The 17,636-nt window shown below is 37.8% G+C and overlaps 2 protein-coding genes across 2 annotated transcripts in view; both read left to right on the top strand.

The window, feature by feature from the left end:
• Positions 1 to 6,705, top strand: part of LOC137649849 (2-hydroxyacyl-CoA lyase 2-like) — a 51,059-nt gene extending 44,354 nt beyond the window's left edge. The window contains exon 9 of the mRNA XM_068382795.1: positions 3,495 to 6,705. Within this exon, the coding sequence (XP_068238896.1) occupies positions 3,495 to 3,677 (183 nt within the window). The 3' untranslated portion in view covers positions 3,678 to 6,705. The remainder of the gene's footprint in view (positions 1 to 3,494) is intronic.
• LOC137649955 (uncharacterized) overlaps positions 1 to 17,636 on the top strand; it is a 361,156-nt gene that overhangs the window by 93,089 nt on the left and 250,431 nt on the right. The gene's annotated exons all lie outside the window — the stretch shown is intronic.

The following is a 17,636-nucleotide window of genomic DNA, read 5'->3' as shown; positions in this document are numbered from 1 at the left end:
AAACACTGAATAAAACTAATAAAATCTAGTCCCAGCCATAGTGCATTGCAGATCTAGAAGCACAAATAATATTCCCAGTTCAGGCCCAACGTCAGTGCTCATTCGTTCTTGGCGAGTTGAATCTGCTACAGTCTACTCTTGTGATACTGGTTCTGGTGGAGTCCTGATTGTTGATTCTTTGGAGGTGTCATGATGAACACTAGTTCCTTCAGTTGACAGATGATGGGAGAGCTGACCCTCAAGACAAGAATTTAGGTCACGAACAGACATGGTAGGTTCTCTTCCATCAGAGTACCTTATATTGGAATAAGTCATTTGCTATCCACATGCTCAACCCCATCTACCAATGGCTTATTCTTATTTGGTACAAATCTCCTCAACAATATGGGTCCAGGATCCCTTAGCCATGAAAGTACTGTAAGGAGTTTTCGTGACTGGAACAACACTGTAATTTAAAGGACTGCTCATGAGGGGTGGTATCTATAAACGTACACAGCAGCGACCTTAAAGAATGTAGTTCTTCTGGAAGTACTAGTTCTATTGGACTATCAGACAAGTTCCATGACCCGAGAGCTAGCTTGACTGCTTTCTATGTATTGCCATTGATTCTCTACCTGGCTATTCCCATCTGGGTGATGTGGAGTTGTGCGGCTTGTCACTGCCCATTTTTGCAAAAGATATTCCCTTATATATTTTGACATAAAGGGTGCACCTTGGTCAGAATGAATATAACCTGGCACCCTACACAAGCTAAATATCAGCTCCAGGCATCTAATTAGTCTTGGTACTTATGTTAGGACATGCAAAAGCAAATGGAAACCGTGAATACTCGTCATCAGCTGTAAGCATATATGGATTACATGAAGCAGTAGGTAGAGGTCCCTTGAAATCTATACCGAGTCTCTTCATTGATTGTGTGGCCTTTATGAGAGTACCTGCTAAAAGTTGGTAGTACCAAGGCTTTAACTCTGCACAAACCCTGCAAAACAAGAAGCACAGGTTCTCTTGACATATGTAGAAAAAGGGAGGTTCTTTGATCTAACAAAGTTTTGACTCGCGTTAGTTGGTGTTGCACACAATTGCATACAGTTACGCTCACAACTCTGCTGCCACTGCATGCCGTGTGTTGTAACTTCACAAGATTGCCATTAAACAGATACTGGCCTGCGCAAAAAAGCCATTGTAACTTTGCATTTGTTGTTAAACGAAGTGTCGCTAAATGAAGAGTACCTGTAGGCTTACACATGTGGTTTGGCCTAGAAAATAAACTTGTTGCATATGCAGATGATGCTACTCTTTTTGCATCAATTTCATCTCCTAAATGTAAATGTGGCTTTGCTGAATCCCTCAATAGATATCTAGTAAAACTTAGTGCATGGTGCAGATTATGGGGCATGAAGTTGAATCCTAACAAATCTTAAAATTTTATTATAAGTAGGTCGAGGACAGTGGCTCCTAAGCATCCAGATTTCAGCATTGGTAATGTTTCTTCAACTCTATTATATGATGTTTTAAAATTTTAGGTGTAATTCTTGATAACAAATTTACTTTTGAGAATCACATTTGGTATGTATCTTCTTCATTTGTACAAAAATTGGGTTATTGAGAAAGTCTTTTAAGGTTTTTAGTGATTAATCTATTCTGAAGAAGTGTTTTGATTCTGTCATTCAGCCTTGTTTTGAGTTGTCTTCTCCTGTTCTGTCTTCAGCTGCTGAATCTCATCTTAATTTATCGGACAAGAACTTGTCTAATAAATCTCTTATTCCTGATCTAGGTGTTAATCTCTGACATCGTTGTTCAGTTAGTTCATTGTGCATCTTGCATAAGATATTTCCTAACTCTGACCATCCTTTGTATTCAGATTTTCCCAGACAGTACCATGCTGCATGTAATACTATGTGTCCAGGTGATTCTAAGAGCCATGTCTCATTCATCATAAGGCTCAATACTTCTTAGTATTCTATAAGTTTTATTCCAGTTGTGTACAGGTTTTGTATTGATCTCCCTAATTAGGCAGTTGATTCATTGGAACTTACTAAGTTCAAACTTGCAGCGAATATTTTTATGTTCAACAGGCTGACATAAGTCTCTCTTCATAGCCTTCCTCTCACTTTTGAAAGAGTGTTTTCATATTTATAAGAAAAATAAAGGGTTGGATGTGCATATGAACAAATAAAAATATTAAAGTAATTTGTAATTTTCCTAGCTATAAAAATCTTAGTACTTTGGATTAGATTTCCCTCCCTTAAACCCCCCCCCCCCCCCTTCCCTCCTCTCAGTCCTAGCTTAAGGACAGAAGTTGCAATTCTGCATGAGGTGGGTTAGAGGGGTTCCCCTTGTGCCACCTGTCATTAAACAATTATTACTCTGTTGATGATTCAATACCCATTTCAGCACTGCTGAAGATATGTCCACATTTAAAGGCCTCGGGGCTTGTATAGCTGGAAAAAATTATAAAGTATTTTTTAAATGTTTTACAGTATTTTCATTCTGTTATGGTCAGATTTTTTCACTTTTATTGAGGAATAGCACATGAATATGTAAGTCAAAGACATATCGTATGAATATGTAGGTATTGAAGTTATCTAATTCTCAAAACTAGATTTTCTTATATCACTTCTTGGGTACAACTCCCATCTTTCTATTGATACACCCAGTATTTTGATAAGATCCTTATTCTTATTTCCACTTGACTCGGTGATTTGCTCTACACAGAATTATAGGAGTTGCTACAGGTATTGTGTATTGACCTTCGATGATAGATTCATCTAATGTCGTAAGGTCTGAGAGATGCGGTTGCTTTTCTTTTAACCCAGTCTTCCAGAAAGCTCCTTGTAATGTGGATAAAGTTTAAAAGCGTTATTATGGGAACATCCTGTGTATTCATATCTTCTCTAAAGGTACCATCCACCATGAAAGACTATTTTCACCTGTCAATTCAAAAAGTTGTTTTTTATTATGCAAGGTTCAGTACCTTTATTATAAGCAAGGTTACACAAGTTTATTTTAACTTATCTATTTTACTTAGGAGTTTATCATCTGTATTTCTTTATTTTTCTCGTATGATTTATTAACTTCTAAATTTCTTCTTCCATTCAAGTGTGCTTTCCCTTTTATGGTCCTTGGACTTGTATAATTTTGCTGTTCCACCTATCCATGCAGCTTGTTTGGTTTTAATATTAATGATGATGAAAGCTAAAGCTTGTAGCCAACAGGAAGTTAACATTAGTTTTGGATGGTGTTCTTTTTCAGTGTTTTAAGATATAAAACACTTGTAACTAAATAGATTGCATATAATGAACTGTAATATTCATATTTTATTGCTTTTAATATTTATAATAAATATTCATATAACCTGATTTTGATCATATTATTCCCTAGTGATTCACCCAGAAAGGTTTATTTAAATTGTTATTAAGATAATGTAGATAACTCTTGATATATTTTGTAGTTTGTTTTGCTTAACATTGTATTGTCTGTCATTTTATTTCCAGTACTGTGACTATCACAAGGCTGTTGAAGGATTAGGAGCCCGTGGCATATTAATTGGCCGAGGTGATGATTTGCCCGAAAGGATAAAGGAAGTCCAGCGAATATACAAGGAAGAACAACTCTCAGTTCTTGCTAATGTCTTGATTGGGAAATCTAAATTCAGGGAGGGGAGCATATCTGTTTAGTACTGCCACATCAATGGGTTTAATTTGTTGTGTCTGTTGCCTGAATTTTAAGTAGCTAGGAGAACTTATGTAGAATTTATGAGAAAATCAAGAGCTTTATTTTTGCATAGGCAGTACTTTAGTCAATATATTTTACTTATGAACAAATCGTAGAAGGAACAGGGGAAATGACATATAGCCTTAGAAACTCATTGAAACTTGATAAGGTATTACATGATTCCCATGTTGATTATACCATAGAGATTTAATGTATGCACAAATATTTTGAAGAACATTAGAAATTCTTGGCACAGGAATAAGCAAATCTTTATTTAAGATATTAAGGTAACACAAGTGACAAATTTGCAAATAGTGTTTTGAGTTTACTTTTGATTATGCAAATGCTTGCCATGAATTCATATTGAAGGTTGTAATACTTGTATAGTATCACATGTTTTTTTTTAGGGAAAGATTATAGCATTTTTTATATAGGTATACAGGATGAACCTCTCTAAGCCGGCATTTTGTGGTCTGACACCTCTATTGGTTTGCTGCCATTATTTTGCGGGTCCACCAACTGAGCAGTGCAATTAGGTGTCATACTTTTATTTATATTGTAGTCACCCTTAATTACACAAGAATAAGAAAATAAGATAGATATGTTCAAACCTATATAGCTATGAGAACTAAACCCAGTATGAATGAAAGTTACTTTCACGTAAGGTCACTTTAAAACGTATCGACTTTGCCGTCTGCAACACAACGTCATGCATTCAAATCACCACAGCCATCTATGGCCGCTTTCACACTTACCGTCCTTGGTCATCATAGCTCCCATTTAAAACGGCACAAGAAAGTGTCATGTATGGTATGAAATGTGCTCAGGACTCGGTGAACTTGTAGAGACAGGACGACCTTTCACTGTCTAGAGTAAACGGCGACACTACTTTAGACACTGACCTGTATACAATGGGGGCAGCTAGTAAGAAAAAGAGGAAAGGGTGGGACATGGTCGTACCGTGTGGACGGCCTCACAACGACGCTTTCTCTGGAATGCATAATGTTTTGTCGTGGATGGCAAAAAATCAATATGTGTGAAATCTGCATAAGGGAGTGTGGTACAGTGGTTTTTTGTAAAGGGAGTGCAGTACTGTGGTAACTTACTCAAAGTAGCTACTAGGAGACGTATCAATATTGCCACAAATTTCCTTAATTATTTCATCAAACACATGACATATAATCAACAAAGTCCCGTTATTTTCTTTATTTTTTAAATGTTGAAGGCTATAATTCATAAAGTGAATAAATTATACAAGAAAATATTTATTTTGTTTATTAGGAAATGAGGCCATCTATGAGTCATCCAAATTGAGGTAAGCTAGTTTAGGCTGCATTCATTCTTTTTGAAAGAGGAAGAGAGATGTGCTCGATACGTTTATCAGACAGTACAGTAGTTGATAGCTGATGCCATGCCACGATACATAGATGATTTCGTTAATCCAATCCATGAGATGTTTCCAAATAGTTAAGTTGGTTACTTCTTTTCATTCACTAATCACTAAACCATCTAGAGATATTTGTTGCTGATTTTTTTCAGCAGTGCTATCATTTCAGTGTTATATGATATGAAATAATATTACTGCAGGTACAAATTAATTATTGAGTTGAAGTAGCTATTATAATTTGTTATATTGTTATTGTTTTGATACTATAACTTTATCAAAGTAGTTTTTTTTACAGTACTTTTTGTTGTATAAAAATTGTAATAATTAATCATATGCTGCAAGTCATGAATACAAAATTTTATTGAATCTGTTCTAGTTTTGTGAAAAAAAATTAACATATATATAATGGCAAAAGTAATGGGGACAAGGAAATATGATGTTTTAGGGGTAAAGCATTTTGAAGAATTACACATTATTGAGTTAATGAGAAATAACTTGCTAAACTAAATTTAGAAAACTTTTTACTTACTTTACTTGTAATGTTTCAGCAAGTTCCGACCTAAGAATTTTATTGAAAGTATGAGATCTGTTACTCATTATATCAGTTTGGGCAATCTTGATAAAACATAATCATTAATTCCTTTAATACAAAATTTTTATTAGAAAATGTTTCACATTTCAACCGTTATCTCTTACAGCTCAGTAAGCTTTAAATGGTATGAAACTAAACCGTAATTGTGTGTACGGTGTATGAAAACTAGCTTGTCACTGAAATTTAAGCAATCTGTACATTGAGCATTTAAATATTGTTTAAAAACATTATTGGTTGTAACACAATTTGTCCTACTTTGAGCTTAGTTTTACGTTTGAATAGATAATATTGCTATGTAAATAAGCATATGACTTCAATGCTGTCAAATTAAAGGTTCAACTTGTAACAGAGATGTGTTCCATTTAGATATTTTCTTATTAGTTTAATTTATCTATTTTTTGTTTGGTTTCTCACAAAACTACAAAAATCTTATTCAATAACTGATTTGTTCCTTTACTTTTCATACTATTATATACACACTTGACTTTATTCAAACATGCCTTCACCACAGGAATAACTTTTCAGTTTTTTAGATTTACAAAATTTAATGAGATTTTTTTTTTTTTCATTTCTTGCACCAAGGTTTTTATATTTATACTTTATTTAAATGTATGTGTTGAAATACTGTACAAGTACTCTGTATTTGCTAATGATATATAAAAACATCCAGCAAGTGAAGCTTACTTTTTGGTCTAATAGTGTTAAAATATTATCAAATTATGCTTGAATGACTGTGAAATTTATACCATAGTTTAAGAGAAGGGTTTGTGTAATAAATAAGTAATTTTCTTAATTCTTATTACGCTTTTATTTACTAAAGTGGGAGATACAAGAAAGGAATTGTAAAGTTACTGTACTATTTTTGAATGATATTATTCTCTAATCTAGTGTAGTTTTTATAAAACATAGCTTATATCTATATTGTGCTGTATGTTTTTCAAAAACATTGACTCTGATAAGAAGGATGCTAACAACAATGAAATCAATTAAATCTAGACGAACAGCATTAATACCACATCTCTTGTTTCTTGCCATGATCAAGGGTTTTTAAACAGACAATTTCTAATCTGTTACACCACTTCCATATGCTTGTAGTCTGAGAATTAAGAACCTAGATACTGTATTGCATAACAGTCTTCTTCTTCTTCTGACCAGAAATATCGACCCCACATAGAAATGGGAAAAATGCAGACCAAGAAGAAGAATGTTATGCAATACAGTATCTAGGTTCTTAATTCACTGACTACAAGCATATGGAAGTGGTGTAACAGATTAAAAATTGTCTGTTTAAAAACCCTTGATCATGGCGAGAAACAAGAGATGTGGTATTACTGCTGTTCATCTAGATTTAATTGATTTCATGATTGTTAGCACCCTTCTTGTTAGAGTCAATGGTTTTTTTTCCTGTCATGACAGATGCCATATTACTCATATAATTGTGTAAGGGAGAGGTTTGTGTAGAGATATAAAATTTATTATTTTTAATTTCATGAGGTCATAAAACGGACTTTTAATGTAATAACTTATTAACTCAAAATTAAGTAAGGAAGTATTTGATTATAAAGTATTATTATCTTGTTTTATCTCATCACTTAAAACATTTTGTAAGGGCAATGCAGTATGTCCCCTGTCTGTTCCTAAATAAGCCATCTTTAGAAAGGGAATATAAAATTGAAACTAAAGATATTTTATAAGTTAGACACAAGAAAAATCTTTAATAAAGAAATCTGTTGGTTGTTCCAATAACATTGCAGATATGAAGGAATCTATATGTATTTTAAGTTTGCTAGCTTATTTTTATGACAATATGCAATCATCCTTGACTACTTTTATAAGTAAGGGAATATCTTTAAAGAGGAAATTTTTTTTTAAATGACTTACTTCACTTTTGAGCCATTTTCTATGATTGTGCAAATGATAAGGTTGACCATTAAATGAACAGTACAATTATGATCATATAAAAATTATGACAACCGTGAGACTGTATAGACGACTTATGAAATGTGTCTGAGGGTGGTGCCTTATTTTTTTGTAGAAGCAAGCGCTCAAATTATTATCTGTCATGCATCCGAAACCTTGCTGACATGCGATTGATATTACCATGCTGCATAGTGGCAATGTTTCATTATAATAAAAAACCTATGTCCTAATACCCTGTAGGCTAACCTATGATTATAATACATTTTCATAATACTGTAATGTTTACTGTACTTGAGTGTATTTTGTGTATATGTAATACCAGTGAAAAGGTATAAGGTTGTACTGTAAATCCTTCCATTCTTGTCATTATCGTTTATTAACGTAAATAGAGATCACCGAGTACTCTTTTTGGCACGTGGGACTGATCTACTGGATTAGCTCTGGAGTGAGAGGTAAGTTTAAAATCTATGGAGTCTATTCATAGTGAAAGACTGAAGATCTGCTCTGGTACTTTTAAATCTGTACCAAATACATCTCTGCCAGTTGAAAGGAGTTACCCCAGAGTTTATATACACTTTATCCTGATAAATATGTTATTCTATTATTAAAGATGTTTAAACGAGGGATGTTTTCATAAAAAAAAAAAAACCCTCTATTTTTCAGAATTAGAGATACAAGTAAACATCTTTATGAATCAATAGATCAGATCAGATTTCCATTTGAGTGAGAACTGCTGCCTCATTGCGCTACCTGTAAAGTTTGAACCTGTACTTATTTGTGTTTTAATAGGCAAATTAAACTCTTGGGAATTCTATCTACCATACTTGTAACTATTTACTTAAGAACTATAATTGTACTTTAGATGTAAAATACAGTACAGCAGTGAATGTACTGTACTGTAATAATAATAATTTAGTACATCACAGTATAATAAATTGTAATCTCTCTCTCTCTCTCTCTCTCTCTCTCTCTCTCTCTCTCTCTCTCTCTCTCTCTCTCTCTCTCTCTCTCATATAAGAAATACAAGTACTGCATTGTACTGTTTTCTGCTTATTGCTATAGTTATAACATAATACTGTACTATCATTATGAGAATAATAATAGTACCGTACTTTAATACGATAATGAAAAATCAAATGGATAAACAATGAGTTTTATCATCAACTCTAAACTACCATTTAGCAATGACCATGTCAGGTCATATCATACTCATACTGTGAAATGTATTTCCCCAGTTTACAAGTAACTTTGAATATGAACAAATCAGGATACGAGCTTACAAAATCAAATTGTATTTCAAGTAGTGAATTTATCTATGAGGAAAAATTCTCCCCTTACAGGCATTTTTTGTGGGCAAGTGCTGTACAAACAAGACTCATGTGATGCATAGAATTTTTCAGATGTAGTGAAATACTATCTGCAAGTCTCATATTAATATGCCTTGAATGTTTGATACGAGTTGAGATGTATGTATCTATAAATATATAAATATACTGTATAGTGTTTACTTTTATGTGTGTTTGTGAATTCAGTTTTTAAACTAGGCCTATGTAAAAATGAATTGGGCTCAGGTCATTAATAATGTCTTTTTTTTCTTTTATTACCATTTTTATTTATGGAAGAGGGGAGACGAAAGACATTAGGTATTTTGTAGAAGGGAAAATGGTCGAGAGCTTTTGAAGAAGGAAAAGCAAAGATGACGGTGGTACAGCAATTATGGATTGAGGTTCATCAAAAAATATGCCTGTTCAGCTCTTTGAAGATATAAGATCCTAACATATATTCACGTTTAATCAATATTTTTTCCATATTTGTAATATAACCACAAGTGACCAGAGAAACACTGGCACCTGCACAAGTAAAACTAGGGCCTGGTTTATATAGTAAGTCTATTTTTTCTCTCTCTGAAATATAATTGTTCATATTTCATATTAAGTTTGATTTGCTTCCTTTATTGAAGAAGTGTAACTCTAGATTAAAAGGTAATTAGATTGTAAATATCGTATCAGATAACTAATTTTTTAATGTAAAATTTCGAAGGAACCTTCCATCAGGACGACATGGCTATTTCACCCAAAAATAGATTTTTCGCTTTGCTCAAAATCCGTTATATAGAATGGGGAGCAGTTACATTATTTTCTCATGAACTTACATTTTAGAAACTTTGTTGGGTAGCTCCTTTCAGGTTTATTGCAATCTTAATAAAGTTCATTGGTAAATTGTCTAACTTTAGTATGTAGTAGCTATAGGGAATAGAAAAATAGATTTTCTGTAGTTTATAATGATGTACAAAGTAAGTTATGTTAAGAGCAAATATGCATATATGGAGTGTTGACACCCTTATAGTACTGTACTTGTATAGCATAGTACAGTATATACCCTGCTAGTACTTGTACAGTATAGCGTAGTACAGTATATCACGTAGTCTAAGTTATGTGACTGTTTGTTTTGCAGTCTTTGCAATGCATCAATGCAATGTTGTATATTCTCCTTTGCAAAGCAATGTGGAGATATGATAAATATATATTGTACAGAGAAGGTTTTTCTTTAAATTGTAAAAGAATGGAGACTTTAAATATATCAAAGACATGTTATCAAATTTTTAGGAAGAAACTTAAAAGTATTGTATGGTTTTTCCTGCTGTTCAACTGGACATGAAGTAATCCTGGCTTTACGGTGTTTTGTTATTTCATTGTTTTGTACTTTATTGTAATTGTAAGTTTGTCTCTACTGTATGTATATATCTCCCTCCTTAGCTCAATTAGTAAGCTTCATGAATGCTGGAGTGCCTTCATTCTCTTAAGGCGGGGTTACACGGTCGAACGGTTCGTCAAATTTGGTTCAGCAGACAAGTGTTTGAAGTGATGTTCGAAAGTGTGAACAGGGTATTGGGTTGTCGAACACTTTCATGGAACGGTTCGAAGAAAGTTTGTTCTCGCCTGACTTTTGTGGGCAGGGCTTCGTTGTCCACAAACCCTATGCATTTGTGACCGACTCCATCTCTTTGAACCGTTTGACAAGCAGGTGCGACAACGGGGTCCAACGAACCGTTCGACCATGTAAACCCCGCTTTAGTGTAAACCTGAATTTTTAGAAATTGATTTGGATTTAACTTATAAAGTATTTGGTCAGCGTAAAGAAAAGTGGCAGGTAGCTGTGATTGAGTTGACGGATAACGCTCGTCTCTCGTACATTAATTTTTCAGTTTGTTTTTGTTTTGTATTTTTTACAAGTTTGTTAGATATGAAGTATCTCATGTTGGTGTTCTTCTGTGGATGGATGTGCTTTATTTTTCAGTTTTTCTTTTTTTCATGATGACTTATAGAAATTCTGCAATCACACTCTTACAAATGTTTTGTGAAGTATATGTGAGAAGTCTAGAATTTTTTTATGGAAATACTCAGGTTGATTAAATAAATGTATTGAGTATGAATTTGTTTAATCTCATGCTGTCTTTTACAATATCACTGATAAAAAAAAATCTGTATGGAAGGGCCTGTCTTTTTAAAAAATTATAGTTTTCAATATTAAACTTAGCCGGTGATCATATAGCTGTCAGCTCTGCTGCCCGACAGAAAAACCTAAGGACAAAATACGCCAGCGATCGCTATACAGGTGGGGTTGTACATCAACTGCGCCATCTGTCGAGCAGGTACTCAAGTACTCCATGTCAACACAGAACCAATTTTCTCTCTGTCGTGCTACTGGCAAGACCTACTAAATACGCTGTTACTAACTGGATTTGTTTTCACAACTATTTGGTGAAGTACACTATTCCAGTTTTGAGCTTTCGCTATGCAGGGGTTTTATCTTCATCTCAAAACTTGAACTCGTTTTGGATAGATTTAATTATGGTGACAAAGAGAGTATGGACTCTCTTTCACTTTTAAATGGCCGACCCTTCCCTTAGACGGAAGTGTGTTTAGGTTTTTAGTAACTTTGCTTAACACGTTATAGATCTATATATTTTATATCTCTCCGCCTTTATTAGGCCTCTTCGATTAACTTTCCATTTTTTATAAACATATAAAAATAAATTTTTATGTTTTGTTTATATGCGACCTTTCCTGATAGTAGGCGGTCCTAACTTGGAACCGAAGTTAATCAACGTTGAGCCCGTTATATCGTATTTAGCCTTTAAAGAATTTAAAACTTTTTAAATTTAATGTTGTATGAAAGAATTTCTTTGATAGTCTCGTACTGTTTTCAAAGATGAACTAACGTTTAGTTTTTTAGACTACGCAGTTGTTGACGTTCAGGACGTTCAACATGTGCTATATCGTTACGATAGAGAGAGAGTGTATCACGGTTTCACTTTGCAGTAAGAGTAAACCGATTCTGACGTTTCGTTCATTCTTTCTTAGCTTAAATGGTTTAAATTCTAAATTAAAGGAACTTTTTATTTGGAAAACCTTTCAGTTTTTTCCTTTAGCCAAATAACATGTTTTGACGATATATAATTGGGCTCTTCTCTCAGGTGCGAAATCAAGAGAGAAAGAGAGAGAGAGATAGAGACGGAGGGAGAGAGAGGAAAAAAAAAACGTTCCGTTCAAGCGGGTAACGTTGTTCTCGTGTTACTCTCCTCCCTAGTCGCTGTACGGGGAAGAAGGTAAAACGTTTCTAGGGTTTTATTCTTGTCCCCAGGCTATGTGCGGTGAGAGATTGTAAACGTAGTTTATTTGAACTAGTGTTTAGTCTCTTTCCCAGCCACTGAATTCTTTATCTTTATATATCTTTTCTGTTGCATTATACGACTGTTTTCGCAATTACTACCTTTTAATGAAGGGTAGGATTGCGTGTTTCAGGTAGAAATCAGTAAAAGTTTCGATTTCAGTGAAATAAGTGCAAAACAGAAAATCGAAGTGATAATGTGATATGCGCAAAGTGTTACAGTGTTGCGTCCGAGGGTTCGTCTGTTCGTGCCTGTCGTTCACCTAGTCCGCGACCTCTTGCAAGCTCCCAAGCCCAGGGGAGAAGTAATGTCGAACGACTTATGGGTTCGTCAGGCCTTGATCAACGAACAGACGTTTTCCCTCCGTGGTTTCGGGCGTATCTACCCAAGATCGCCCCACCCACACAAAGACGAGAGAGCCCATTTACTTCTCGTCTGCGGAAGAGGTTTCTCGTAAGAAACCTTGGACCAAGGTCTCGCAGCTTATTAAGCGCAAGTCGGTCCCTTCCGCGCAAGTCCAACGGCCCAGGTGTAGCCACTGGGTCAGTTCGGACTCGCTGCAGTCTTCCGATGACTGCACACCTCCTAAGAGAGGCAAAGCGGTACCGCAACAGGCAGTAACACCGTCTGTTGCCGCACCTGCTGCTGTAGACCCTAAGTGGTCTTTGCTACAGTCTATGCAGACACAGTTAGCATCTTTTATGCAGGAGTATCGTGCGGAGAAGGTTGACGCTGCACCCGTTAGCCTACAACCAACCACGGTTGTGCGTACAGTAGACGCTGACGCTACCTGCTCCCGCACTCCGCCTGTGAGAGTTCCACCACCCATGCGCAGTGTACCCTGCCAGCCGCACGTTGACGTTCACAGACGCACGCTACCCTCCGTTGACGTTCGCGAGTTACCACAACAACAGGAGGGTGGAGTTAAGTTGCTTTGTTTTGACGCTGTGCTTCAACCTCCGCAACCCACTGTGGTTACCGCTACTCGCCCGCAGCAGACTAGTCAGTCAGGAGTAGAGGCTTCCCCACACAGCTATGGTTGTTGCCAGCTCACAGACTGTCAAGCAGTTACATGACGTTGCCTTCTGGTCTGCTACTAATGCACCAGTGCTGTATGTCCTCACGCACCTGTTGTAGTTGACAGTTCAGTTTTTGACAGTTCACAGACTGTCAGGCAGTTACATAACGTTGCCTTCTGGTCTGCTGCTAATGCACCAGTGAGACCCTCACTGAGATAACCTAGCTTTTCTCGGACAAGGTTCCTGTAGATGAGAAAGTGCTGTTCTCCCTCCTACTGATATTCCTTTGAGGACTCTGTCATTTGGAGAGGAGCCTTAAGCTGCTTAGCCTCCTATGGACTTTAATTAAATCATGATGATTTTTTAAGGATCTTCGTCTGAATCTTGTAACTGCTGCTCCTCGTTCGCCTAACGTCAGAACTTACACTAGGCCTAGCTACTTCGAAGCCGTTGTTGTTAAGCTAGTGCTCTCTCGCTCTCCTAGAGAGCGTTACGTTGGCTAGGCGACTGGTTTTTCACCAGGAGGAGTTTTAGGGATACAGCCTTTGATTTCCCTTCTTTTAAACTGGCTTATAGAGCGAGAGTCTGATAGGACACGAGAGAAGTTCTCGGCTTGGGAGTTCATGCCTCTGCCCAGGTAGACTTCTCAATTCTGGTAGACTCGCCCTGGCGCCTAGCCAGGAGACGCTCCAAGTTGTTTACAGGTCAACTTCTCAACTTTTGTCGAGCCTTTGAAGTTTTGCTGTACTATTATGTCACACATAACAAGGCTTCCAGGGATGGTAAATGGTTCCGCCTCAGTCGCTAACCCCGTCTGTTGCCACACCTGCTCCCGTAGACCCTAAATGGGCTTTGCTGCAAGACATGCAGTCCAAGCTTGTGTCCTTGATAGAGGACTTAAATACGGAGAAGAACCTTCTGGCCAACAACCTTCCAACCGGTTGGTTGTGCGCCCTACTCGCGTCTGCCAGTTGAGGTGGTTCCTCCACCGATGCGACCCAGTGTGGGTTGCCAGTCGCACGTTGACGTTAAGCGACGCTCGGAGGTGGTTGTTGACGTTCAGTGTGTCACTAGGAAGACGTTCAACAACTAGCAGAGGTGTCTTGTTGTGACGCAGTGCTTCAACCTCAGCAACCCGGTAGGGTGTTGACTGCACAACCCAGACAGTCTAGACAGTTTCGGGTTGACGCTGTACTTCCTCGCGCACCCATGGTTGTTGACAGTTCACAGACTGTGCAGCAGTACCATGACTTTGCGTCCGGCTCCGTCACGCATCCACCATGCGACCGGATTCAGCGAGTCAGACGTTGCCCACTCCGTTGCCGTTTCCTCATCAGTTTCGGATGAGGAACCCTCTGATGAGGACGTTGCTGAACAAGACGATCAACCCCCAGCCCTGCTTTCCATCCAGAAGATGCTGAAGAAGGAACGCTGCCCAGTCAGGCTGTGGATGAGTCTGGTAGGGACACTGTCATCCGTGGATCAATTTGTGTCACTAGGAAGACTACACCTCCGTCCTCTTCTATACCATCTAGCTTTTCACTGGAAAAAGGACAAGACGCTAGAAGCGGTCTCGATCCCGGTTTCCGGAAAGATAAAGTCTGGTCTGACTTGGTGAAATGACTATATCAACCTTAGAGAGGGTCTTCCCCTGACTGTTCACACTCCCAACCACGTTCTCTTCTGGGGTGCGACATTAGACGGTAGGGAATGCTCGGGATTATGGAACTCGAGTCAAAGGACAATGCATTTCAACTGCAAGAAGCTACTGGCAGTACGTCTGACCTGGAAAAGCTTCAGGTCTCTCCTTCAAGGCAAAGTGGTGGAGGTGAACTCGGACAACACCACGGCTTTGGCGTACATCTCCAAGCAAGGAGGGACCTACTCTCTGACATGGTACGAGATCGCAAGGGACCTCCTCACCTGGTCAAAAGGTCTAGACATTTCACTAGTAACGAGGTTCATCCAAGGCAACTTGAATGTCATGGCAGATTGTCTCAGTCGGAAGGGACAAATAATTCCAACAGAATGGACCCTCCACAAGGATGTATGCAAGAGACTTTGGGCCACCTGGGGCCAGCCAACCATAGATCTCTTCGCAACCTCGATGACCAAGAGGCTCCCAATATTTTGCTCACCAATCCCGGACCCAGCAGCAGTTCATATAGATGCCTTTCTACTAGATTGGTCACATCTAGATCTATATGCATTCCCTCCGTTCAAGATTGTCAACAAGGTACTGCAGAAGTTTGCCTCTCACGAAGGGACAAGGTTGACGCTAGTTGCTTCCCTCTGGCCCTCGAGAGAATGGCTCACCGAGGTACTTCAATGGCTAGTAGACGTTCCCAGAACACTTCCCGTCTGACTGCCTTCAGACTATGGAAAGACTCTCGAGAGCTAGAGGCTTTTCGAAGGAGGCAACCAGAGCGATTGCTAGAGCAAGGAGAACATCCACCCTTAGAGTCTACCAATCGAAGTGGGAAATCTCCCGAAACTGGTGCAAGTCAGTATCCGTATTCTCAACCAGTACCTCTGTAACTCAAATAGCTGACTTTCTCTTATATCTGAGGAAAGAACGATCTCTTTCAGCTCCCACTATCAAAGGTTACAGAAGCATGTTGGCATCAGTCTTCCGTCACAGAGGCTTAGATCTTTCCAACAGTAAAGATCTACAGGACCTCCTTAAGTCTTTTGAGACCACGAAGGAGCGTCGTTTGGTTACACCTGGTTGGAATTTAGACGTGGTACTAAGATTCCTTATGTCAGACAGGTTCGAACCGCTGCAATCAGCCTCCCTGAAAGATCTCACCTTTAAGTCTCTTTTCCTGATATGCTTAGCCACAGCTAAAAGAGTCAGTGAGATTCATGCCTTCAGCAAGAACATCGGATTCTCATCCGAAACGGCTACATGTTCTACAACTTGGTTTTCTAGCCAAACACGAGCTGCCTTCTCGGCCTTGACCAATATTGTTCGATATTCCAAACTTATCGTATGGTTGGAAATGAACTAGAAAGAGTCTTATGTCCTGTAAGAGCTCTTAAGTTCTATTTAAAAACCTTTACGAGGCCCGTCTGAAGCTTTATGGTGTTCAGTTAAGAATCCATCTTTGCCTATGTCAATGAATGCTTTATCCTATTTTATCAGACTGTTAATACGAGAAGCTCATTCCCTTCTGAATGAGGAAGACCAAGCTTTGCTGAAGGTAAGGACACACGAAGTTAGAGCTGTCGCAACTTCCGTGGCCTTTAAACAAAATAGATCTCTGCAAAGTATTTTCGACGCAACCTATTGGAAAAGCAAATCAGTGTTCGCGTCTTTTTATCTTAAGAATGTCCAGTCTCTTTACGAGAACTGCTACACTCTGGGACCATTCGTAGCAACGAGTGCAGTAGTGGGTGAGGGCTCAACCACTACAATTCCCTAATTCCATAACCTTTTTTAATCTTTCTCTTGAAATGTTTTATTATTGTTTTTGGGTTGTCCGGAAGGCTAAGAAGCCTTTCGCATCCTAGTTGATTTGGCGGGTGGTCAAAGTCATTTCTTGAGAAGCGCCTAGATTAGAGGTTTTGATGAGGTCCTTTAGTATGGGTTGCAACCCTTCATACTTCAGCTCCTAGGAGTCGCTCAGCATCCTATGAGGATCGCGAGGCTCAGTAAGGAAGACGTACTTAAAAAGGCAGAGTAATTGTTCAAGTCGACTTCCTTACCAGGTACTTATTTATTTTATGTTTGTTATTTTGAATAACTGCTAAAATGAAATACAAAATACTTAGCTCATAATAATATCAACATGTAATGCTGGTCTCTACCCATCCCCCTGGGTGTGAATCAGCTATATGATCACCGGCTAAGTTTAATATTGAAAAATGTTATTTTCATTAGTAAAATAAATTTTTGAATATACTTACCCGGTGATCATAGATTAAAGGACCCTCCCTTCCTCCCCAATAGAGACCCAGTGGGCCGAGGAGAAAATTGGTTCTGTGTTGACATGGAGTACTTGAGTACCTGCTCGACAGATGGCGCAGTTGATGTACACCCCCACCTGTATAGCGATCGCTGGCGTATTTTGTCCTTAGGTTTTTCTGTCGGGCAGCAGAGCTGACAGCTATATGATCACCGGGTAAGTATATTCAAAAATTTATTTTACTAATGAAAATAACATTTTGAATTAATTTTTAGTACAATTAGAGATATTAGAAAAAAAAATATTTCGCTAGTGCAGTAAAAGATGCTTTACGGCTGTGATACAATAGAGGGACCCATAGTCAAAAAGCCCCTGGAGAAGATGAAAGGTTGGAAACCAACTAGAACAGTTTTGATAGTATGCA

This window comes from Palaemon carinicauda, chromosome 11 (assembly GCF_036898095.1).
Source record: "Palaemon carinicauda isolate YSFRI2023 chromosome 11, ASM3689809v2, whole genome shotgun sequence".
NCBI classification, from domain to species: domain Eukaryota; kingdom Metazoa; phylum Arthropoda; class Malacostraca; order Decapoda; family Palaemonidae; genus Palaemon; species Palaemon carinicauda.
The sequence above is the reverse complement of the archived record's forward strand: the minus strand, read 5'-3'. Positions and strand labels throughout refer to the sequence as shown.